Genomic DNA, 25,337 nt, shown 5'->3' on the forward strand with positions numbered 1-25,337 from the left:
TGATCTGAAGAGGTCCCGGGCACCACACAAGTACGACGACTTAAGCACTGTACTTGGTGTGTTGTGTGTTAACATTAAGACAACTCCGTCAACACTGTGGAGGGGGAGGGGAGGGGAGGAGGAGGAAATCGTTGTGTTTATACAAACAAAAAAAGATAAAGTTTGTTAGGACCCACCTCTTCTATGTTGGAGAACGACTTCTTGTAGACGTTCATCTTGGAGGAAAAGGTCGACGTGGAGCTGGTGGTGCCATTCTCCCTGCACTCCTCCAAGAATTCATCCACGCTGAACAGGTCCATCATCATTGCTGCTGCTGCTGCTCTGCTGTATTAAGCAGAAGCCACCCGTCTCTCGATAAATAATCGATTTGCTGCGGGTGATTATAACCACGCAAGGGCTGCCGAGAATGCTCAAACTATTATCTATTTGTTTTTAAATGAACGCTCACTGCGGCTGCGGCGGCCGCAGTGTGAACAGAGCGAGTCGACGATCGGGTGTCAAGTGCTGCTCATGGCTTGCCGGTGTCGGGACTGTCGATGATGATGATGTTGTTGTTGGACTGAAAGTCGATGATGATGTTGTTGTTGGACTGAAGCTGACGTTGACGATGCACCCGAGAGGCGTTTGTGAGTCGCGGCACGTGTGTGTGTGTGAGTCGCGGCACGTGTGTGTGTGTGAGTCGCGGCACGTGTGTGTGTGTGAGTCGCGGCACGTGTGAGTCGCGGCACGTGTGAGTCGCGGCACGTGTGAGTCGCGGCACGTGTGAGTCGCGGCACGTGTGTGTGTGTGAGTCGCGGCACGTGTGTGTGTGTGAGTCGCGGCACGTGTGTGTGTGTGAGTCGCGGCACGTGTGTGTGTGAGTCGCGGCACGTGTGTGTGTGAGTCGCGGCACGTGTGTGTGAGTGAGTCACGGCACGTGTGTGTGTGTGAGTCGCGGCACGTGTGTGTGTGTGAGTCGCAGCACGTGTGTGTGTGTGTGAGTCACGGCACGTGTGTGTGTGTGTGAGTCGCGGCACACGTGTGTGTGTGTGAGTCGCGGCACGTGTGTGTGTGTGAGTCGCGGCACGTGTGTGTGTGTGAGTCGCGGCACGTGTGTGTGTGAGTCGCGGCACGTGTGTGTGTGAGTCGCGGCACACGTGTGTGTGTGTGAGTCGCGGCACGTGTGTGTGTGTGAGTCGCGGCACACGTGTGTGTGTGTGAGTCGCGGCACGTGTGTGTGTGTGAGTCGCGGCACACGTGTGTGTGTGTGAGTCGCGGCACGTGTGTGTGTGAGTCGCGGCACACGTGTGTGTGTGTGAGTCGCGGCACGTGTGTGTGTGTGAGTCGCGGCACGTGTGTGTGTGTGAGTCGCGGCACGTATGTGTGTGTGAGTCGCGGCACGTGTGTGTGTGTGAGTCGCGGCACGTGTGTGTGTGTGAGTCGCGGCACGTGTGTGTGTGTGTGTGAGTCACGGCACGTGTGTGTGTGTGAGTCGCGGCACGTGTGTGTGTGTGAGTCGCGGCACGTGTGTGTGTGTGAGTCGCGGCACGTGTGTGTGTGTGAGTCACGGCACGTGTGTGTGTGTGAGTCGCGGCACGTGTGTGTGTGTGAGTCGCGGCACGTGTGTGTGTGTGAGTCGCGGCACGTGTGTGTGTGTGAGTCGCGGCACGTGTGTGTGTGTGAGTCGCGGCACGTGTGTGTGTGTGAGTCGCGGCACGTGTGTGTGTGTGAGTCGCGGCACGTGTGTGTGTGTGAGTCGCGGCACGTGTGTGTGTGTGAGTCGCGGTGTGTGCGTTGCGGGGTGCAGGCGTCGTGAGCTCAGCAGCACTCGGGCGTTGAGACGCCACAACTGTTGTGGGAGTGGCGAGCGTGGCAGCGCCCCTCCCCCTACCCCGCCCTCTCCTCCCCTACCCCCTACCCCACCCTTTCCCTCCTCTCCTCCCCTACCCCCTACCCCACCCTTTCCCTCCTCTCCTCCCTCTCCTTTCCTCCCCTTCCCCCTCCTCTGCTTCCCCCTCCCCTTCCTCCTACTTCCCCCCTCCTCCGCCACCCCTCCCCCCTTCGTCCCCCTCCCCTCCCTCCACCCCCCCCTCCCCTCATCCCCACTATCCTCCCATTCCCCCTCCTCCTCCACCCCCTCTCCCCTCATACCCCGCCCCCTCCCTCCATTCCTCCTCCCCTCCATCCCCCTCCTCCCCTCCATCCCCCTCTACCCTCCTCAACCCCCTCTCCCCTGCTCCCCTCCCCCCTCGTCTCCCTCCCCTCCTCCCCCCTCGTCTCCCTCCCCTCTCCCCCCTGCTGCCCCCTCCCTCCTGCCCCCCTTACTCCTCCCCCCTCGTCTCCCTCCCCTCTCCCCCCTCGTCTCCCTCCCCTCCTCCCCCCTCGTCTCCCTCCCCTCTCCCCCCTGCTGCCCCCTCCCTCCTGCCCCCCTTCCTCCTCCCCCCTCGTCCCCCTTCCCCTCCTCCCCCCTCGTCTCCCTCCCCTACTACTTCCCCCTCCCCTGCTACTTCCCCCTCCCCTCCCTCCCACCGAGAAGACATCATATAGCCCTTCCCTTTATTCAAACACTCGTGCACAGTGCGAGGGTTGCTGCGATGTGGCGATACCACGGTATATCAAGATCCACCATAGTCGTTTCGTCATTTTGGAAGTGCAGTATATCGTTATACCGTACCGATGGAGCCGTCCATAAATGACGTCACGCGATTTTGGGCGATTTTTTACCCCTCCCCCCCCCTCCTCAAATATGACGTCACAAAGCTTAGCCCCACCCCAAAATATAAAACATGCTTCAAATAGTTTAACACGTAGGCTTCAAATAGCTTTAAACTATTGTCATTGTAGTGCGTATTTAATGTGGCGCTGCACTATGATGTTGTAGGAGTGGTTTTTTTTAACATGTTATTTATGTAGTTTATTATTTGTGTAGTTTATTGTTAAAAATTCGGTCACAGTCCCTATGATCACTGTTACGTTGCAATTGTGGCTTTATTTTTTGGTGATTTCGAAAAGTTTTTTGGGTTTGGACATGTTTGTTTTGTTGTAGTACGGAGTTAGACTGATGGCCTTAATCTAAGTTGTCTTGTGGTTGTTGTTGTTGTTGTTTGACTTGCATCCCACTGGGATTTTTTGCACACAGCGTTAGTGTACGGTGCTTTTTTCAGGAATATTTTTGCTGTGTTTTTTCATGGATTTTCTGTTTGGCACAGTCACACATAGTCACTTTAAGATGTTTTTCTTGTTCGTGTTTTTGTTTTTTTGTTTGTTGCGGTTGCACCCGATTCAAGAGCCGAATGGCTCACAGGGCTGTACCAAAATAAATAAACTGAACTGTGTTGTTATAACAATTAGTGTTGTTTTAACAATTCTATATTTCGATTTAAAGCTTTCGTGACTGCAAGGATTCATCTTCTTTGGTTCTTTCGGTAAAGTCACGTAGAATGAGAATAAAATAATAAATTGATAAAATAAAATAACACAATAATATTCTCACGACGTTTCGGCCACTCCAGCGCTGTCCTACCAGACAGTCTCGTCCCCTTCACCTGATGAAGGCCGCTTGTGTTGTGGCCGAAACGTCGTGAGAATATTGTGTTATTTTATTTTATCAATTTATTATTTTATTCTCATTCTACGTGACTTTACCGAAAGAACCAAAGAAGATTAATTCTATATTTATTTAAGGTTGCGCATTTTGATGTGACGTCACATTTCTCAACCTCCCCCCCCCTTGTCACACATCGTAACAAATGTCTGACCACCCCCCCCCCCCCCTAGGTGCGTGACGTCATTTATGGACAGCCCCTATGTATGCATACCTGTCAGCCCCTTATCGATGCACCTAGCTTATTACATACCAATTCAGACCTGACTGGTCACCCCGTGCCCCTTATAAATCTCAACGTTCATCCTACAAAGTCCCATCACAAGGGGCAAACACAAACAAATAGACAAATGGGTTTTTTTTTGCCCGTATCGAAACGACTGTACGCAGTATGGACCTGAAAACGTACGTGTTGACACGGTATGCGTATGTTGAACTTATTTCGCGAGTTACGTAGCCGACCGTGCTATTTTTCTTTTAACACAAATATTTGCCTTAATTCTCTCTTTTAGATTTGTGATTCAGCATGGAAGGGCTCGGTCAGCTGCGACTGTGGAGATGTTGTTACACGGTGGTAAGAGGGTGTCGGTTACATTGGACGCAATGCCAAAACAAGGGAGCATCGATCGGTGGGTGCTTTACACGTTACAGAAGTAGGGAACCGATCGAAAGCGTCAAAAAATCAAACACACGCAAAGAATATGACGACATTCTTATTACGAACAAAAATAGAGGGGCGGTGTGGGACACGTCATTTAACTTAATAATATGTTCGGTTTGTAAATAAAGTAGTGCTTTACAAAACACGTTTCGGAGTAATTGAGGGCGTGGTGGCTGTCTGACGTAATCGTTCTGGTGGGCATGATTTCAATTATATTATTTGGTTATTGTGCCGCACAGCATATGTGCGTTTTAATAAAACGCCGTGTGGTGTGCATCTGCAATGATACGCATTTTGGCAGCTTTAAGTGAGCTTGCAATCGAATACCTGATTTTGAGTCAATTTTATTCGTACTGGACGTACGTAAAAGCTCATATATACAGTAAGATAAGAAAAAATATCGAGTACAATTACAAAGTTATGGGAAGCTGATATCGCAATAATATTAAAATCGTGAAATATCATATCACGGAAAATCCCTATTCGAATATCTCAACAGCTGCTCACACTCACTGGGCCGTGATAAGCTCGTTCAGTGCGGTTTGGCCAGGATTGGCAACCAGGCAGTTTCGGTTTAAAAAAAAATCTTGCTCCGCGTGCTGGAACTCGTGATTACAGCTCAAGGTTGGGGCTCCCCCCAAAGTGGATGGGCGAGGCTACTCCGGCATTATTTCATATGACGGGTAAAGCTTATACGGTACTGTAATGGGAAGTCTAGTTTTATCGATCCACTCATTGGCTTCCAAAGATGTCAAGTGATCCAGTCATCCTCGCAGCAGCGGATTTTGGCTGACCATCAAACAAAGACGGGCAACTGCATCGCGCGTTTTCAGATGCGCTTCTTGCGACCGCCTGGAACGCTCTTCCTTCCGATATTAGGAAGCCACTGGAGCTATGCACTTTTAAATCTATTTTGGAAACTCATTGCTTGAGAGCTACTTTTTGTGTCTCGTTTGTTGTCTTTCCCCCCCGCACCTCTGATTAGCACGGTTGGCTACGTACAGTGCGAAAGAAGTTCAAGATACATACAAGTGGAGAAATGGAAGTCCCCCCCCACCCCGCATCCTCCAACATGTACTAGTGGGCAGGTTGACGTGACGTGTTCCATGGTCTGGGACTCATGACCACAGTCAAACTTGGGGTCATCGCTCATATTCCACTTGTGGAGCAGGTGACTGCATCGCCCATGCCCTGTGCCGCCGATTCGGTTGAGTGCTGTCCATACTATCTTGGGTAGTCGATCGGTGTTTTCGGAAAAATATGTGGAGCCTATAAGCGGCCACTCGCCCCGGTCACATCCTCGTGCTAGTGCCGTGGTGGGTGTGGCTATGCCTAGGTGGGTGGGGCTGATGGAGCTCGGGGCTGCTAACTCAAGGTCTCCCCGAAATGTGATTCGCTTTATTTTACCCAGGGAAGCACCAGAACAAGACACACTTTGAAGAGGGTCCTGATTTTTTTCGGTGGGGATTGTTAGGGCAATACATCACTGTTTTTACTTGGTTTTTGTTTTGCACTTCTGTGAGGCTGGAGTGCCAGGGGTAACCCCCATGCATTCAAGGGGATTAATTTAACTCAAACTCACCGCAGATGTTGCTGTGACCTACTTATTATACTGCCTCTTCTTACAAGTACTCTATGCCGTAGCCTACACGCGTATGCCCCACGCAGGATATTGGGACACTGTATGCGTGCAGTGCTTTTGTCAAGCCGCACTACTGGATGATTACTTCATTTGCTTGATGAGCACCTGTACGGATCGTGGGGGTCATTTTACCGTACTTAACGTGAATTCCCGATTACAGTACACATTCAAAGTAAAGCGACCTAACGTCTGGTTGGTGTTGGCTGAAACAGAAAGATAAAGGCCACTCACTGTGAGTGGCACAAGTAGTTAGGTGGGTATAAACAGTTTAAGGAAGCCGACAGCTCTCCAGGTGTCGAGGTTGAGCCTCCCGGAAATGTGGGAGCTTTGTCCATAAGATGGTCGCTACTTTACTTGTATGGTTCACTATACAGCATAGGGAATATTAAGAAAAGTGAATGCGTATGAGAATTGAACCTGTTCACTTTCACAATGTGCAGTGTAGTAGAACGACACTACTGTGTTGGCTCGGTATGGGGGCTGTAGGCGGGTGTCACGGAGGTCGTGTCAGGCCGTGACACTCTGCGTGAACCCAACAGGACACGTGACCAGATAAAGTGGGGCCAGGGGCCCAAGGGGGGTCACGTGGTTGGGGGCTCGGGCCTTCCCGAAGGATCGGGACGGAGCCGGCCACGCCGGGGTGGTTTATAAGCGGGGTGTGGACGGAGAGCTGGGGGCTGTTCTGGGCTGTTCTGCTGGGTCAACTCTGGGATGAAGCCACCATCTACGATCCTCGGTCTCAGGTCCAGTGATGTAGTATCCCCGTGTGTTAGCTAAGTTAGGAACGGTGGTTACCACCACCCTATGTCGTTATCCTGTTAATGTTAAGGGTTACCCGTTGTGTTTAGATAATAAATAGTGTTGCCTCCAAAGTTCCAGGGTGCGCCTGAATTTAACCCACTACAAATGTATATGTACGTATATGCTCAGGAATTTGTAAACATGACTTTCAATATTGGCTGTGCTGGCTCATGCTTGTGAATACATGTATCATGACTCAACTCGGAGACAGTAATACTTGGAGGCACTTATTTTATTTAACGAGCAACATCGGGATAATACACAACACCCTACGTGGGTGCACATTATTATACTTAAGACCGTCTAATGTAGGCGGTACTACTTAGTTAGAACAGTTGGCAGGATGGCGAAGATGGAGACGACGAGATCGTAACGACGACGATCTTGAACAGCACGATGGGGATCCCACTTCCAGCAACAGCTACGAGGTCCCACACAGGGGCCCCTATTACACTCCCAGCGTGGCCTCGCTCCGCCCCGGCCACGCCCCCTTTCTGGAACCTACTAGCGAGTTCCCGGGGCTTCCCGAAGGGCCCCTTCTGTGACCTTTCCCCTAGATGTCCCCCTCTCGTATATATCGTGGCCTACCGACGTGAGTACTGCCGTACACCGCAGTTTGCCTTTTCCGCCAGCAGCCAGCGCTATAGCACTACACATGTATAGATAATCCTCTACTTACGAACGAGTTCGGTTCCAGAGGTATGTTCATAAGTCGATTTGTTCGTAAGTCCAACTTTACACCTGTCGATTCTAAACATTCTGTACGGCATGTACACTAAACAAGGGTAATGGCTTTAAAAGTTATATGATCTCATATAGATGTAGATGCCACTGGTTATTCATGTTCTGGAGATGTAGATGCCACCACTGCAATCTATTGCGCGATGGTTGAACTTACGACTCTCGGTCCGAACAAGCAACTGGACATACGGACAGGTTTGTTTGTATCTATGAAAATTCGTAAGTCAAATCTTCGTAAGTAGAGGAGTCCCTGTACAGGAAATTGGCCCTTCCTCAAAGCACATTGAGGCCAGAGATATAGAGTGTATAAGAGAATGAGCCTGCACTTTACACCATGGTGTAAAGTGCAGTCTCCCAAAACGTCACCTATTATCCTGTTAAGGCAGTGTTATTCACGAATGTATTGAGGTTTTTTTCGTGCACCACTGCCAATGCAGTATCACCAAAAAAAAGTTATTCACGAGCTTGCTATCCGCGATGTTGGCTATCTGCAAATCGCAGCTGGAACTCTACATGACTGTATCTAGAGAGCTAAAAAGTGAGTAGATAAAGTGATGATGCGCAGTATCATCATAATTTATTATTTAGTACTTAAATATGTATTTTTTTATTTCAACTATGTTTATTATAACAAAAAAATAGTATTATAATAATTTTATTGATTTAATAGATTAATTATGTATTTAAGGTAATTCATTAAAAAGTTAAGTTTTCGTAGGCCAATATAATTATCCGCGAAATTTGATATTCACGAGCATCTCCGGAACGTATCCCTCGTGAGTAAGGAGGGAACACTTTACATAGCCTAAAAATGCATAATCGGCGGCACGTCCTCTCGTGAACGTGGTTAATTTTTCTCGGTAACTTCAGTTTCCTACAGCATGCTAGAAATTGCCCTGAAACACATTACACTTTACATCATTGACGGTGAAGGAAATAATAGGTGGAAATTTTTTTTTAGAAGGGATGATGTCCGATGTATAAGACTGATAATGGAATGGCACGTAGGTAAATAATAAAACAACAATAATCACGACGTTGCGGCCACAACACAAGCGGCCTTCATCAGGTGAAGGGACGAGCCTGTCTGGAGGACAGCGCTGGTATGGATCCTTGCAGTCACGAAAGCTTTAAATCTAGAATGGAATGGCAGCCAATGGAGAAATACGCCCAAGAGCACGGACAATGCGGAGATGGAGCCATAACATCTATCCATGCACAGGAGTGAGATGGATTGTGGCATCTCAGGGATGGTGACAGATTTTGAAGGACTTCATCCAGCCGTGGATAGATCATGGCTGACGATGACGTTGAAGCAGAGTGTAACTTAAATTGAGAGAGTGGAACACTAGGGGGCCCTGCATGATAAGCAAAGGTTATGGCCTTGGTATCTGGTTAGCGTGGGTTAGGATTGCATCTATATATCAATGCAAAACGACGCATAGATGTATATTCTTGGTTCTTTCGATAAAGTCACGTAGAAGGGAAATAATAAAATAATAAAAATGAAATATAATAAAATAAATTTCTCACGACGTTTCAGCCGCAACGCAAGCAGCCGTCCTCAGGTGAAGAACAGAGCTGTCGGAAAGACAGCGTCCCAATGAACACTGCTAAGCTTGGCAGCGTATTTTAAGCTGGGTGGGAGGAGGAGAGCGCCTTGACAAAGGAGTTTACATATCAACAGGAATTTAGCATCAATATGAATTTAGCATCAATATGCTAAATTAATCTGTTGAGTTTACATCTCTCCGACAGCTCTGTTCGTCACCTCAGGACGGCTGCTTGCATTGTGGCCGAAACGTCATGAGAATTTTATTATGTTTTATTTTTATTACTTTATTATTTCCCTTCTACGTGGTGACTTTACCGAAAGAACCAAGAATATGAATCCCTGCAGTCACGAAAGCTTTAAATCGAAAGATCCATAGATGTGTCAGGTTTATGAAAATTACATGCAGAATTCATGTTAAACTCACGTTCATGGGGCAAAACGGAATTGTAGCAAAACCAAAACAAACGATTCACTTGATGGTAAAGATTAGACCGGCGGTTATCAACCTGGTTGAGGGTCAGTGCAGTTTGCAGCATCGATACGATGCAGGAGGCATTTTAAATGTGTTCAGGGGGCATTGGTCCCTGGTTGTGGCTTGGGAACCAGTGGTGTTGATTGGTGGGAGCCACTATGCCAAAGAGGTTCACAAGTGCCGGACTATACGAAAATTAATCAATGTGTGTATTTGATCAGGGCCATCAATTGCGATCATCTGTTGCAGCCTATGTCTTTATATGTTTCACCACACCCGCAATACATTGAAAAGTATTTAGGGTTATTATGCAAACATCTAATATATATCAAAGGCAAAGTTGTGAATGTGTGTCTGTTCAAAATGTTTAGCCTACTTCCCGACATGCAACAAACTGGAAATTTGCCATGTGGGTACTTTCCAGACTTTACACCATGCAAAAATTATAAAAATACACTTTTTTTGGGGGGGGGGGGGAGCTTAATAATGCATTTATTTTTTGCACGGCAAGTGAGCTGTGACGTCAAATCTGTCACGTGACCCGCGCATGTGAAAGCGTAACGCATTGTAGTGTAGCGGTTAGCGCGCTGTCTGTGTGTGTGTCTGTGTGAGTTTGTGTCTATGTGTGTGTGTCTGTGTGAGTTTGTGTCTGTGTGTGTGTCTGTGTGAGTTTGTGTCTATGTGTCTGTGTGTGTGTCTGTGTGAGTTTGTGTCTGTGTGTGTGTTTGTGTGTGTGTGTCTGTGTGTCTGAATTTGTGTCTGTGTGAGTTTGTGTCTGTGCTTGTGTGTGTGTCTGTGTGTGTGTCTGTGTGTGTGGCTGTGTGAGTTTGTGTCTGTGTGTCTGTGTGAGTTTGTGTCTATGTGTCTGTGTGTGTGTCTGTGTGAGTTTGTGTCTGTGTGTGAGTTTGTGTCTGTGTGTTTGTGTGTCTGAATTTGTGTCTGTGTGAGTTTGTGTCTGTGTGTCTGTGTGTGTGTGTCTGTGTGTGTGTTTGTGTGTGTGTTTGTGTGTGTGTGTCTGAGTTTGTGTCTGTGTGAGTTTGTGTTTGTGTGTCTGTGTGAGTTTGTGTCTGTGTGTGTGTCTGTGTGAGTTTGTGTGTTAGTGCGCTGCGCTACGAACCCGTCGACCCGAGTTCGATTCCCGCTCACGGCCACCACCGGTGACGATTATTTGAACCGGTCCTGGGCCTCCCCTAGGTCGACTCAGCCTCAAACAATTAACTGATGTGGTGTCTGAACATCGCCACTGGGGAGACAAAGGCGGCCGGGAGTGGTGCTGGCCACCCACCCCCTCGTGTGCCGTGCCGGCCTTCATAGGTGCTCCTCGCTAACAGCACCACTTGCCCCCTACAGGCTACACGTGGGATTTTGTCTTTATCCTGTCTGTGTGTGGGAGGGGACTGCGTACCGATTCGCGCACTGCGCTACGAACCCGTCGACCCGAGTTCGATTCCCGCTCACGGCCACCACCGGTGACGATCATTTGAACCGGTCCTGGGCCTCCCCTAGGTCTACTCAGCCTCAAACGAGCAACTGGTGTGGTGTGTGAACATCGCCATTGGGGGGACAAAGGCGGCCGGGCGTGGTGAATCCAAGTCCCGGGCGAAGCCGGGTAGTTAAGCTAGTCTAATATATACATATGCACAGTAAGCCTACTATATTGATACTTACCTAGTAAATAGTATTGTGTCAATACTAGGATTTTGTCGTATGCACCTGTATTTCAGACATAGGGCTAGACTTTTTTTGCATCACTTGGGCAGGGTAATAAGGTGATTCCAATAGGAAGTTGAGTAAGTAGGCTCACAACATTCTCGGTACATATCACAGGTGCAATTCGCCTGGCCATTTAAAGCTCTAAGGTTGGCATAATGCACCCAAAATGTTGTACATAAATTTGGGCGTATATCAATCAGGTCCAATTCACAAATTTCAGTTTGTTGACCCAGACCAAATTGTGTGCTTGTTGACACCATCTAAGATGGTTAAACTTGAGATGTACCATTGTTTTAAAATCGACAACAAATATAAATTTTCCAATAATTTTTAATATGTACAGTGAGGGAAAAAAGTATTTGATCCCCTGCTGATTTAGTACGTTTGCCCACTGACAAAGAAATGATCAGTCTATAATTATAATGGTAGGTTTATTTGAACAGTGAGAGACAGAATAACAACAACAAAATCCAGAAAAACGCATGTCAAAAATGTTATAAATTGATTTGCATTTTAATGAGGGAAATAAGTAATTGACCCCCTCTCAATCAGAAAGATTTCTGACTCCCAGATGTCTTTTAAACAGGTAACGAGCTGAGATTAGGAGCACACTCTTAAAGGGAGTGCTCCTAATCTCAGCTTGTTACCTGTATAAAAGACACCTGTCCACAGAAGCAATCAATCAATCAGATTCCAAACTCTCCACCATGGCCAAGACCAAAGAGCTCTCCAAGGATGTCAGGGACAAGATTGTAGACCTACACAAGGCTGGAATGGGCTACAAGACCATTGCCAAGCAGCTTGGTGAGAAGGTGACAACAGTTGGTGCGATTATTCGCAAATGGAAGAAACACAAAAGAACTGTCAATCTCCCTCGGCCTGGGGCTCCATGCAAGATCTCACCTCGTGGAGTTGCAATGATCATGAGAACGGTCAAGAATCAGCCCAGAACTACACGGGAGGATCTTGTCAATGATCTCAAGGCAGCTGAGACCATAGTCACCAAGAAAACAATTGGCAACACACTACGCCGTGAAGGACTGAAATCCTGCAGTGCCCGCAAGGTCCCCCTGCTCAAGAAAGCACATATACATGCCCGTCTGAAGTTTGCCAATTAACATCTGAATGAATTAGAGGATAACTGGGTGAAAGTATTGTGGTCAGATGAGACCATAATGGAGCTCTTTGGCATCAACTCAACTCGCCGTGTTTGGAAGAGGAGGAATGCTGCCTATGACCCCAAGAACACACCATCAGGTCCAGCAGCGCCCACAAGGTCCCCCTGCTCAAGAAAGCACATATACATGCCGGTCTGAAGTTTGCCAATGAACATCTGAATGAATCAGAGGACAACTGGGTGAACGTATTGTGGTCAGATGAGACCAAAATGGAGCTCTTTGGCATCAACTCAACTCGCCGTGTTTGGAGGAGGAGGAATGCTGCCTATGACTCCAAGAACACCATCCCCACCGTCAAACATGGAGGTGGAAACATTATGCTTTGGGGGTGTTTTTCTGCTAAGGGGACAGGACAACTTCACCGCATCGAAGGGACGATGGACGGGGCCATGTACCGTCAAATCTTGGGTGAGAACCTCCTTCCCTCAGCCAGGGCATTGAAAATGGGTCGTGGATGAGTATTACAGCATGACAATGACCCAAACACACGGCCAAGGCAACAAAGGAGTGGCTCAAGAAGAAGCACATTAACGTCCTGGAGTGGCCTAGCCAGTCTCCACACCTTAATCCCATAGAAAATCTGTGGAGGGAGCTGAAGGTTCGAGTTGCCAAACGTCAGCCTCGAAACCTTAATGACTTGGAGAAGATCTGCAAAGAGGAGTGGGACAAAATCCCTCCTGAGATGTGTGCAAACCTGGTGGCCAACTACAAGAAACGTCTGACCTCTGTGATTGCCAACAAGGATTTTGCCACCAAGTACTAAGTCATGTTTTGCAGAGGGGTCAAATACTTATTTCCCTCATTAAAATGCAAATCAATTTATAACATTTTTGACATGCGTTTTTCTGTATTTTGTTGTTATTGTCTCTCACTGTTCAAATAAACCTACCATTAAAATTATAGACTGATCATTTCCTTGTCAGTGGGCAACGTACAAAATCAGCAGGGGATCAAATACTTTTTTCCCTCACTGTATGTTATCGCATAACTCACTTTTATTAGCCACATACAAAAACGGATATAGTATCACTGCATAATTGGCACCCCGAGTACTGAATTCTGCTCTGGTTCATGCAATATTTTTTAGATCCACCCCCAAAGGTCGCTAAAACAATGTTTTATGAACTGCCAACTGGGGGGAGTATGGCTTATGTGTGTGATGAATTGTTTGAAAAAGTTTTTAAGCTGACCGATGCAAATTCATATCCAGGAAATCCAGCAGCCCTACTGGCAAATATTGCCAGCAGCCATTATTTGGAGGATCTAAGGGGTCCAGAAATATAATCTGGCTCAGAGAGACATAACTTGCTATTCAGCATGGTGGCGTTAGACTTCTGTCAGAGAGGCGATAGCACAGGGAAATAAATCACAGGACAGAGAAAGGACAGAGAGCACATATAAACGCACAGGGAATAAGAGGAAAACACGGGAAAAAGGGGCAAATAAATAAACAACCTACAATCGTAGAAATATTCATGGGTGACTTTTATTTTAATGTTTCATAAAGCCAGGCTGAAGCACCATTACAATTCATAGTCAATATCCCAATCTCAAGCAAATTGATATGTAAATGACTTACTAGGCACGTGGAACCCTGGACGTGCTGTGCCCCACTGTGATGTGCTCTTGGCACTGAGGTGTGTTGTTGTCACCACAGGATGATCTTCCAAGCCACAACTTACGATTTGGTGGAGCTACATTTGTGAATCTGCTGAGGCTGCACTAAATCTAAGAAGTAAATAGGATAGTGGTGCAGCGATGTTTCGCCCTCCGCTATGAACTATGAACCCGCTGACAAGGCAACATTCATCACCTGTTTAATCGATGGTGATTGCCCATCCAAGCACGATAAGGACGTAACCCTGCTTAACTTCTGAGATATGAAATCTGGCACATTGCAGATGATTAAGTAATTAGGCTATGGCTATGTAACTTTAATTTTCTCCCCGTAATTTGTGTACTGTATTAGCGATAAAATCCTGGCTGTCGAAGATTTTTGCACTAAATCCAACTTTACACGTACACCTTTCATGAAAACTAATTTCGTTAAATTGAAAACTAATTTCTTTAGAAATGTCTTGTTTGTGATTAGTTTGTTGTCCTTCCCCCGCACCTCTGGTTGGCACGGTTGGCTACGTACGTTTGCGAAATAAGTTCAACACACATACGACTTCTGTGCAGTAGTAATTCACGTTCTGGAATTGTACCAGCTCTGCTAGCAGATTACCGTGCAAGCCAATATTTGATAGATCCCATAGTGCAGCCATAAATTATTTCTTGCATAGCAAGGCATAACTTACTATTCTGTCAGAGGGTCACGTACAGAATTATACTTTCATGAGAGGGAAGAATACTTTGAAATAAGCACAGCAAAGGGAGAGAGAGAGAGAGACAGCACACAAGAACACAGGGTGTGGGGATACAGGAAAGCACGTTTAGAGAGAGAGAGAGAAGATATAAAGACAGAATTAGGAAGATAAAAGGCAGACGTGGAAGCAGTTGTGTATAGAAAGATTGGTCTAGGACAAAACATGTTTACTGATATACATTGATTACGTTGTATGTTTACGATAATCCGAAATGTACAACAGCAATATAAATCAACAAATATAAATGCAACTAAATGCGATGTCTTAGGGAGACCTTCATCCTGTCGTGGGTTGAACCCAGATGATGATGAATGCTTCTACCTTCCTAAGATGCTGCACACCGCATTCATTTTGAAACCTATGAAAAGTCAGGTATAGATACAGAATGTTGTCATGGTGAGGTGTGATTGAAGACACTTGATAGAGAACGGGCTGTCAAAGGACAAAAAAAATTAAGGTATTGTGCCTTCGCATGACTAGGGACAGGGAGTGGGTAGCATGGATATCTGGAGGTAGGGTATTCCATAGCAAAATGGCAAAAGGAGGCAGAAACGCCCTTCCATTGAGCTGAGGTTGATAGGGTTATTACAGAAGGCCTTGATTTCCGGAGTGGAGAGCGTGTGAAAGGGCGTTGTGCAGGATGAGAGGAGACAGGTCGGCAGGGGCAAGTCCATGGGTGATATGAAAGTTGTCGTGGGATTTGATATGGAACCAACGGAAGCATCAAAGTACTGGGGTGATGTGGTTACGTATATGTATGTATATGTTTGTGTGTGGGTACGAAGTCTGGTATCGATGTATGGCAATCGTTTGGATAAATATGCAGTCTTCTAAATGAGAGGTAATGAAGATATGAATAAAGGCCTTAGAAACAAATGGAGCAAGGAAGGAGCATATATGGAAGATGTTGTTTAGGTGGAGTTAGGAGGTCCTGTAGAGCTCAGAGATTTGAAAAACATATATGAGAGTGTGTGATCAATGATGACTACAAGTGTGACATCAGAGTTTAGAAGATCCATGCTCTCCGTTCAACTTTTCTACGCAATATAAAATTGTAATTCTGCAGCTATATATAATATGGGGTGGGAAGTTTAACCAGTTAGGCTTTGAAGAAATATCAGACAACGTGGCGTAACGTCATATGTTCTTGTACATACTGATACTATATTAAACTGCACGTGTAAGCGCCCGAGATATCCACGTTCAAAAAAGAATCAAGGAGAATATAAAATACACTGATGCAGATGTATGGGCATATGGCAGAGGGAAACTAAACGCATACACTTTACACGAGTGGCGTAACGCTATTATCAGCTCAGGAGGTGCGGAAATCGGTCAGATGGGGCCTCCTATATTTGATTTGACTCGCACGGTCGCACCTAGGCTATTTTTTTCACAGGTAATCTTGCCTAATCACATCTTTACGCTCACGGTCTCGAACATGTAACCCTGTCAGCGCAAAATGCAGCCCCTACAGCTCCGTAGTGCCTCTTTTTCACTATGACAACATCGAGAATCAATATGCGATGCACAATTTGCTAACTGAATTAAAACAAAACGTTGAACGTGAATTAAAGTATTTTCTTAGGCAAATTTTCACCGCGTATTATTTTACACTGTTGTTGAGAACTACATCGCACGCGGTGGTTGCCAAGGGAAGCCTCAACTCGTAAGCTTTGGCCACCAGGGGAAGCAAGGCATCCCCCTGCGTGGAAAGCAGTCACGTAACTCGCGTGGGGACTTGCTTCCCCTGCCTGGCCCACGCGAGTTACGCGATTACTTTACACACCGCGTGTCAACGCAAAAACGACGTTACACATCCACAAGGCTGCGCCACTGATGGACAGGCGGACGTGTCAAACGGTCGGATTTGTGAACACCTCTGGAAAGTAAGAATTACACACCATGCCGAAACACCGCACGCACTGGGGAGTGTGCAGTGAATTATATTTTGGTCCTCGCAAAGTTCAGTCACCAGAGGGCATGTGTGTCACGTGTAAGAAAGTGCTCGGGCATTTTTAACACCCTAGTAAACAGCAGAATGTTTGAACACACACACCGCATGTATTTAACAATTAGACTTTTTTTTGTTAATAACCATCGAAAATTAAACGTGAGACTTTGAGAATACTCTTGAAGCGCTGGTTCAACTTCGTGGACTGTGACGATTTAGCCTGCCAAAGTGTGTCTGCGTTGTGATAGCTAAGGCGCGCTCTCTACTGATTCAACAATCAGTGGGACTTCGTCAACAAAAAATGAGCCTTATTTTTTTCAAAATAAGCTTATCGCATTGCATACTCGCAAGAGCTTGAGAAACAGATGTGATGCAAGATTTGCGTAACTTTCGGAACTATTCCACGGATGGACTGTTACTACAGTGCACCAGTTAACCCACCCAAACCTCCACTTTGGGTCACAGCACAACACGAGAAGACTGACATTGGTTCTTTTTGTTCATCGTTGTTCATTGCTAAGTGCTAAAATGTATAGCGACAAAAAAACATTACGCTTAGTTTACATAATTTCCTAACAGTAACTGTGGGAGTGTGCCAAACACACATAAACTCACTTTACAACATAAGGGTGCTTTTGTGGGCGGACGTGAGGGTCAGGGGGTCACATCGCAGCGTTCAACTGTTAGTCTCCGATATGCAAAGTGCCGACTGTTACTGTATGAGCACTAAGTATTTCCTCTTATGCAGCTATGTTCTCAGCCGAAGACCCAACTGTCTCCCACGTGGTTTGTGTCTGGAATAAAGGCGTACTGTCAGTGGTGGTGCTATCCCATTGGGGGCCCTAAACATACATTTGTTTTTTTCCTTTGGGTCTCCATGCGCTTTCAGTTTATAAACTCACAGCGAGGTGAAAAAAGAGATATAAATAATAGAGATGTAGAAAGATGAGAGGCTATAGCTTGCAGACAAGATAGAGATTTGGGAGTTGAACATGCGTTTTATGGTTTCACAATCATTGGTGGGATGTTAACTACCTCGCCCGGTATGCAGGACATCGTGGGTTCGATCCCAACCCTGACGCCTGTATAATTGGAGGTTGCGTGTTCTCCCCGTGGTCGCGTGGATTTTTCTCCGGGTCCTCCAGTTTTTCCCTCCACATTTAGAAACATGCGTTTAGATTATTTAGCTGCTATAAATGTCCACATGACTAGCAACTACTATCATTTGTGACCAGGTCGCTTCTGAAAAATAGGTCAGTGGGCCTTACCTGGTAAAATAAAAAATGTTTCGTTTCGTTTATTGGTATCTGAATTCTGATATTTGGTGCATCCCTTTATTTGTTTTTATTAATCTGAGGCCCCACGAGTTGCTTGCGGGCCGTGAGCTCTTGTTTAATTTGCTGATGGCGAGTGCACCACTTCATATAGCCGCATAACAGAGATGTCTTGGTGCTCATGTCACTAAGTGACAGAAATTATATTCTATGCGGAAACTTGATGATATGTACTGCCTTACATTTTTAAAAATCTATATAATAGGTAAAGTTTCAGGCAGTCGCTCTCATTCGCAGCACATAGAGAGGCCGTAAAGGGAGAATGTCTCTCTGCCACTCTGGCCTCTCTCTTTTCTGTGAAGCAGGATCATTGCCTGAAACGTCATCTAGATTTTTTTTTATATAAGGAACTGTTATTGACGAATATGCTACTGCACCACTGTCAACTTGGTATCACCAAATGTCTTCACCACATGTTGCGAAAATCACATAATTATAGTACAAATTTGGTCCAACTTTTGCGCAACCAATTTGCAAAACATATCAAATGGCCGCAACAATTCATACTTAATTTATAATATCAACATATTTTTTCAGTGCACACTTCATTGTATATTCCCTATGTGGAGACACAATGCATTGGGATTATGTTATGCACCTGATATGTCCTTTGAAGTTTATATCTTGGTAGCTTGTGTTTTTGGCACCGACACATATCAAAAGGATATTTATTCTCTCCTTCAAACAGCTTTGAACGTCTGAATAACGTTGACTTTAAGCTGTGGCCTAGGCACTCACCTGGAGCTACGTCTCTTTGGGTTTCTACATAAAGATGTTCGTTCATTAAATATCCACCCGTTAAAGTGACCAAACGGAAGTGGATGTCTTTGCGAGCAAAATGCATCCAACAGGTATAGCTCCTCGGTCGCCCCCCCCCTCCTTGCAGTAAAAAAAAACACACGAACAGCGGAGTGATTCACTCTCTTTCATTGCTCCATTGCACAACCCACAGCTGCGTTTACGTAATCCGCAACCAATTCACCGCTCGGACGATTGCGGAGATTTTACAAACTGCAATAGCAACGATAAAACAAGGCACCCCCGTGCATATTTCAAGGTGAACCGCGAATAGTCCTCACAAACACGGTCTGTGGGGCGGCTGGGGTGGAGCAGCATCGAAATGGTTCTCAAGCTGCGCTGTGAACCTCGCAACACACTTTTGATTCCCGTCCGCGAGTGATGTTTGAGTGATATGTCAGGAATCAGACTTGGTACCCTCCTTCATCACTAAGCGGCCCACTAAGCTGTTGACTCAGTGGGCCTTTATGAGTAAGATTGTTTTTTATATATATAAAAATGTAGTTTTATTTGTGTATGTTTTTAACAGTGATCTGTTTACCTTGCCTATAATTTTCACTCCTATCGTGTTTTTGTATCATAATTTTTTTGTAACATTCTGACTAAGACATCTTTGAAAAGAGATTTATATGTCATCGGATTCCTCCAATATGAATAAATATGCTGATTCTGAAATACGATCAAATAACGCCGATGAACTAGAGACCTTTATTCAGCATCGGGTTTGCGAAGGGATGTCGTCATTTGATGATGTCCACCGATATCTTACGGTCGGAACAAAAAACCCAATCGCGCCAATTTAACTCTCCAATGACTGCCTATTCATGAACATCCCCCGATTTTTTTAGCTTTAGGCACTCTGTGGCGACAGCTTCTCTGGAGATATGGCCGCGGTCACCAACCAGCCAGCACCGGCATGCCTGTATTGTCGTGTAAAACTGGTTGCTTGGTTGCTTTGTCCAGTGCCCGGGCAGCTCATGGGAATGATCTATTAATATGCGTAAACCAGAGTGCAACTCCATTAATTTAATGGAGGTTTGGCAGCTGTGCATGTGTTGCCATGTAATGAGCAGAAGACCAACATACGTTATGCACTCTGCCAAACAAAAATCAAGTACAGTTTTTTGGAGTTTACATGATTTTCATGGTTGTACTGTACATGGAGAAAAGGCTTGAAAAAGAATGAATAAATGTAGAGCTGATTCGGAAATCAAGTCCGTTAATTGTCTAAAGTTTATTTTGGACTACATTTTTGCGGTCGATTACTAAGGCCTCTTTCAAAATGCCAGCCACCCCAATATCCTGCCTGCTGAAGGTGAGAAACCCCCTCCAAGCCACACCCAGGACGACTCATGATATTACTCTGCCCCACCTGTCATTCCATCCAGTGGCACATATAGGAACTTTATTTTTCCAACAATTTTCTTGTTATCCAATCAAATCAGTTAACCGAACTTTATAATCGGTAGAGTAATTCATTACTGTACTTAAATAATAAGATCGTCCAGCCCTATATAAACGTATTATCCACAATACAGTTTTTTTGGGTTACATATTAGTATGTAATTAGCGCAACTGAACTTTAAATTTTGGCCTGGATTTTAAAAAAGGCTCCCTTGCATTGACTGCAAAGAGATTTAAAAGAATCTTAACCCCGTGGTTAAGATTGCAGAGCCAAAATGTGCATGTGAATTTGGTCACAAGATTTCAGCCAAAATAGGAAATTAGAAACTGACCTCAAACAGCTCACATGGGTATTGCATGATTTCCCTTTGTTTAGAATTGTATTTATACAGTTTTCAATTAATTATTGTGGTTAATTATTTTACCAAACAAAGTACTGCATTCATTATCTCTGACTGTAACGTTTCACGTTTGGCATTACTAATCTTAAGATAATTACAGGACTTTACTCGGTTATATATTTCAATGCCACCGTTAATAACCTTGGTGAGAATGTATCCCCTTGCCTGAGTCCTCTTCTGTGAGTATATATTATTTTACTTTCTTCATGCAAACTTAGTGTAAACATTCTATCTTTATAAATTTTGTTGACAATTTTAAATATATTTATATTATCAATGCCCTGGTTTGTGCGAGGTCATACAGTATAATGTGTCCAATTATTCAAATGGCCTTTACATATTCTACAAAATTGATTCATCACAGTATTTTGTTATTTCTCAACTGTGATTGACACATATGGTCTGGTCAATAGCCAAAAAACATCTCTAAAATCCGGAAAGTTGCCACGAGATGAAGATGAAGCAATGAGATTAGCTCATGTGCAGGAGAGAGAGTGATTGTGGCATCATAGGAGTGTGAGGTTTAGTGGATAGATCAGGGAATATGACTGCTGTATTTATGCAGTTAATGTGTGCAAAGACATTCTTTATTCAAATAATCAACATTTGTTGATAGCTTCATAGAACACATAAAGAACATGTTTTTTGGCCATATATTTCTTGTAGTTAAAACACCTGTAATCATTTTGTTTTTGAGCACTACCCAAACATATTGCTGATGGTGTTGCTAAAAGGATCTTATTAAATTACACCTCATATACATTTCCCTGTGGTATCAATGTGCAATAAATGATTCGTCATGCACATTTGCGGCAATGTCAAAATGGGGAATGCACACAAGCAACAATGCCAGTTCAGACCTGCAATCTGTTATGAAATAAACTGGGGTCTGGAAATGGATTAAACGCGCATCGCAATTGCTCAACGCTCATAACTAACCATTCAAGATTATAATATGAAGGCTGTGCATTTGCCATGAGCTCAACAGCTTTTACAAATCGTGCCTCGCAAAATGCGTGAGTGCAGCACGACAGGTGCTTCCGTTAAGTAGTGGAGCTTTCCATTTTGCTGGCCGTCAAATAGTGGAGAATTGACTATCTCTATGTATGGCGGTTGCATGATAAAATGTTGTTTCCGTTCAGTGCATACTACAACTCATTAGTTGCACACATCGATTGTACAACGCAATAACCATACAGAGTGATACAATTATTGTTTATTTTCCCTTTGTCCATCCACGTGTCGGTCGTGAAGGTTGCTTGACCATACTTCACCATGCTGGTTAAGATATCACTTGCCACTGATGTCAGCCATGGTCAAACATCACCAAGTTCGTGGTGCAGTGCGTTCATCACTGCGCCACCGACTCTGCCATAATGACCTGGCACCGCCCCATACCCACGCTGGGCCTGTGACACGGCCCAGCGTGGAGCGTGTTAGCTGCTTGTTGTAGAGGTTCATGGTTAGATTCCAGTGCCCTGGTTATTACTTAGGCTGTTATCCTAAAATATATATGTTACGGACAATCGTCTCCTTAACAGTGGATGTTAAATATCAAGCGATGTCATTTGAAATGAGTAGGCCACTGTGTGCTGGCGCCGTGGTTCAAATAAAAAAATATACACCGCAAATTACTCAATTGTAAAATGCAATCGCCTCCTCCTACTGTGAAAAAAGCCAAGGCGCGTTCCATAAAAAAGCCTTGAGAATGAACACGTCTTTCTGGGTAAAAAAAAAAACAACTATATATAAAAAGTCAATCTGTAGTTAGGCCATGTGAATGATACGCTAACACAGCACCATGCAGCAATCTCTCTTACAATTATTAACACGAGTTGAACCCAACAGGGTACTTACGCATATTAACATTCACTTCAACATGTAATGTTCATTTGTAGGTTTTGACAATACCTTTAAAGAGAAGCATCCACATACAATTTCAATGTGTAGTTGCTATACTAACCTAATAAATGCACCGCTCGTGTGACTACGTTTTGTGTGTTTATGAGTGCATGCATACTCGATGCTATACCGTAGTTTACATACAACTTTATTTTATTTTATTTGAAACGACGAGAGATGAAGGTGGTGCCCTGCAATATCTTTCTCACGGCCACTGCTGTTGAAGGGCTCTCCACTAGAGAGAGCTCTAGAGGGGCCCCATCTGGAGGGTGTTTTGGCCTACTCTTCCACGCCGGCCAGATGCCTTGAAAGAGGCGAGCGTGCACCCACCACTTTACCCCGACGTACGAGAACCAACCGATCAAGTAACTGTGGTGAACCCATAGACTTTACCGGGTGTACAGAGGCGAGGGAGGAGATTTCAGTAAAAACTAAATTCCAGAACACGCGCAATGGGTAATTGAATCAAACCAGCAGCGTTTGGACTGCAACCCAGTGTGCCAACCATTACACCACGAGGACGTTCATTCGAACATCAAATAGACGAATACCCCTAATGGACATTCGAGTGTTTTTTTTTACGTGTAAAAAAGATAATGAGGCTTGTCATCCGTGTAACTAAACATATATATGCCTATACGGTATGCAAGGGTGTAATGCATATGATGTTGTTTCCATGGCAAGGCATGTGTTCATCAGTGCAGTTGCTCAAGCAAGGGCGCCTGCACGCAACAATAATAACCCTGTGATTCATCCTGTTGCCGACAGAGCGTATGTGATGTAAGAGGACTATTTGGCGCAATGCACCTCAGGGGGGAAACTGCGAGTTTGGCGACACTAATTTATAGTTGTAAGGACTTCTTGCTGCAGTTTAGAGTTGGAGACGATGAGGAGGAATGGTGGAAGGGGGGAGGGGCGTTCAAAAGTTGAGTTTAGTAAAACTTGCTTTTTCTTTCAAGTTGCGATCGATTCTGTTTCATTATCATCATCAGGCATGATCGATCCACTGCTGGATGAAAGCCACCCTAAGCCGCCGCCGCCGCCGCCACCTCCCGACTTCTCACAATCCAGCGACGCAACAAATCTTTCCAGCACCTGCACAAGAGCCAATGGATATCACGCCTGCTGATGCCCTCTCATGCGCATGTCATTCCTCCTCGGCTGCCACTCTGCCACCTTTCTATCAGCCATCATCCCTTCGAGCGTACCCTTTGTAAGCAGCTTAAGTGATGTGGTCTGACTCTGCGTATGCTGTCTGCTCTATTCAGCGCGTACATTCTCTCCAAGTTGCAATTCGCAATTTGTAACCGTGAAATAAACAATGTCCGGCAGACGTGCAAACGGTGTGTGCATAATTACACGTCCCCTACGATTGATACATTTCTCCGGTTCAAACAAATTCACTCGCTATTTTAGTTTCGTTCAACATTTTAAAAATAGGCGTACAATACTGGCAGTGAACACTTCCTATATTTAGCCCAAAATATACTGTATTAGTGGAGTGGTGGCGCTGCGCCTTGGCACACTCTTGTTATGAACTTTGCCGCCTGGATTCCATGCCTACTCATGGCTTACAGCAGCGAAGAGTGGCATCTGCACCAGCTCCGCTCCACAACCCTTCACCAGCACCCCACTGGCCAGTGCCATGAAGTATGCTCAATCAACCTCCGTGAACGACAAGGTTGTGGGGGAAGTGCGGTGACAAATGGCTGTAATTGCTTCGAGTGCAATCGTTCTTCCATAAGTTTGTATAAAACGCAGACGAACTGTGACTTGAAACAACGGCAATGCAAACGTTCCCCTGGCAAGGGGCACTCGCATTGGGGCACCACAACCCAAAAAAATAGCGCACGGTGCGTGAAAATGACCAATTCCCAGCCCAGTGTCGTGCTCGTGTTATGCCACGTTTGGCTTTAGAGGGCACTATTGAAGCCTGTAGGGATAGATAGATACACACATGCATGGAAACTGCAAAACAACAGAAGCAATGTGGTCTGCATTACAATATGTGAAAACGGCTGCGTGGGTCATGCCTGTATTAATAACGATAATGGAGAAGATTACTGTGGGGTGCCAATTCATTTCAGTGGCCATGTGCAGTTCTCGCTTATCTGTTTACAATATGACTTCTTTGCACTCGGAACTTTATACGTGAAAAAAATTGTAACAATTTACGGCCCGTTATCATTCCGCCGAGGGTTAACAAAAACCCTCAGGGGCGTGTCGGTCATAGGGGGCTTATTGACCATACTTCACCACCTTGGTCAGTGTGAGCTGGTAAAGGTGATGGGAGGGGGGTAGATGGGTGTCAGGACCGTTTCAGATATCACTCGCTACTGATGTTAGCCGTGGACAGGAATCAAACTCAGTTCGCCGGGGTTCATACTGCAATACAATAACGCATGTGTCACCGCTACCCTGGAAGCATATATGTAAGTGTGAATAATAATAATGAGAATGTTCCATGGTTGCCCTTTGAGCTTATATATATATCATTTTCCACGACCCATTCCCCCCCATTTTTTGTTATTGCTATAATTATACAGAAAAATAAATTTCACTAACTCCATAAAATAAACAGCTGGTGTATGCATACAAAAAAAACGTTAAAATAAAGTGACAGGCGAAGTTATTCACCGGCACGTCAATACATTGTTTGCGATGCTTGTCCAAATGTCACTGTTTGTAGACGTACAACATGACTGCAAATATCCTGTTCTCAATAAGGTTTCTTCGTACTGTATTTGTAAATAGGCCACATGTACAACTGTTAGATGCTGGACAAAACAAACTACTGTATTCAATGTCCTATGGACCGAGTCAACAACC

At 45.2% G+C, this 25,337-nt stretch overlaps 1 protein-coding gene and 1 long non-coding RNA gene across 3 annotated transcripts in view; one reads left to right on the forward strand and one right to left on the reverse strand.

The window, feature by feature from the left end:
* Nucleotides 1-736, reverse strand: part of LOC116941627 (arf-GAP with SH3 domain, ANK repeat and PH domain-containing protein 2-like) — a 49,306-nt gene extending 48,570 nt beyond the window's left edge. Inside the window, exon 1 of the mRNA XM_032952883.2 lies at nt 177-736. Within this exon, the coding sequence (XP_032808774.1) occupies nt 177-305 (129 nt within the window). The 5' untranslated portion in view covers nt 306-736. The remainder of the gene's footprint in view (nt 1-176) is intronic.
* LOC142924324 (uncharacterized) lies at nt 172-23,849 on the forward strand. 2 transcript variants are annotated; one of them, XR_012941521.1, is made up of 3 exons: nt 172-293; nt 4,096-4,212; nt 23,501-23,849. It is a non-coding gene; the product is annotated as an uncharacterized LOC142924324 (long non-coding RNA). The 2 variants fall into 2 exon arrangements; XR_012941520.1 differs by lacking the exon at nt 23,501-23,849 and adding an exon at nt 8,582-9,198 and having other exon boundaries at nt 4,096-8,432.
* Nucleotides 23,850-25,337: the final 1,488 nt, after the last annotated feature.

Source organism: Petromyzon marinus, chromosome 12 (assembly GCF_048934315.1).
Source record: "Petromyzon marinus isolate PM22_M1 ecotype Great Lakes invasive population chromosome 12, UKy_Petmar_22M1.pri1.0, whole genome shotgun sequence".
Classification (NCBI taxonomy): domain Eukaryota; kingdom Metazoa; phylum Chordata; class Hyperoartia; order Petromyzontiformes; family Petromyzontidae; genus Petromyzon; species Petromyzon marinus.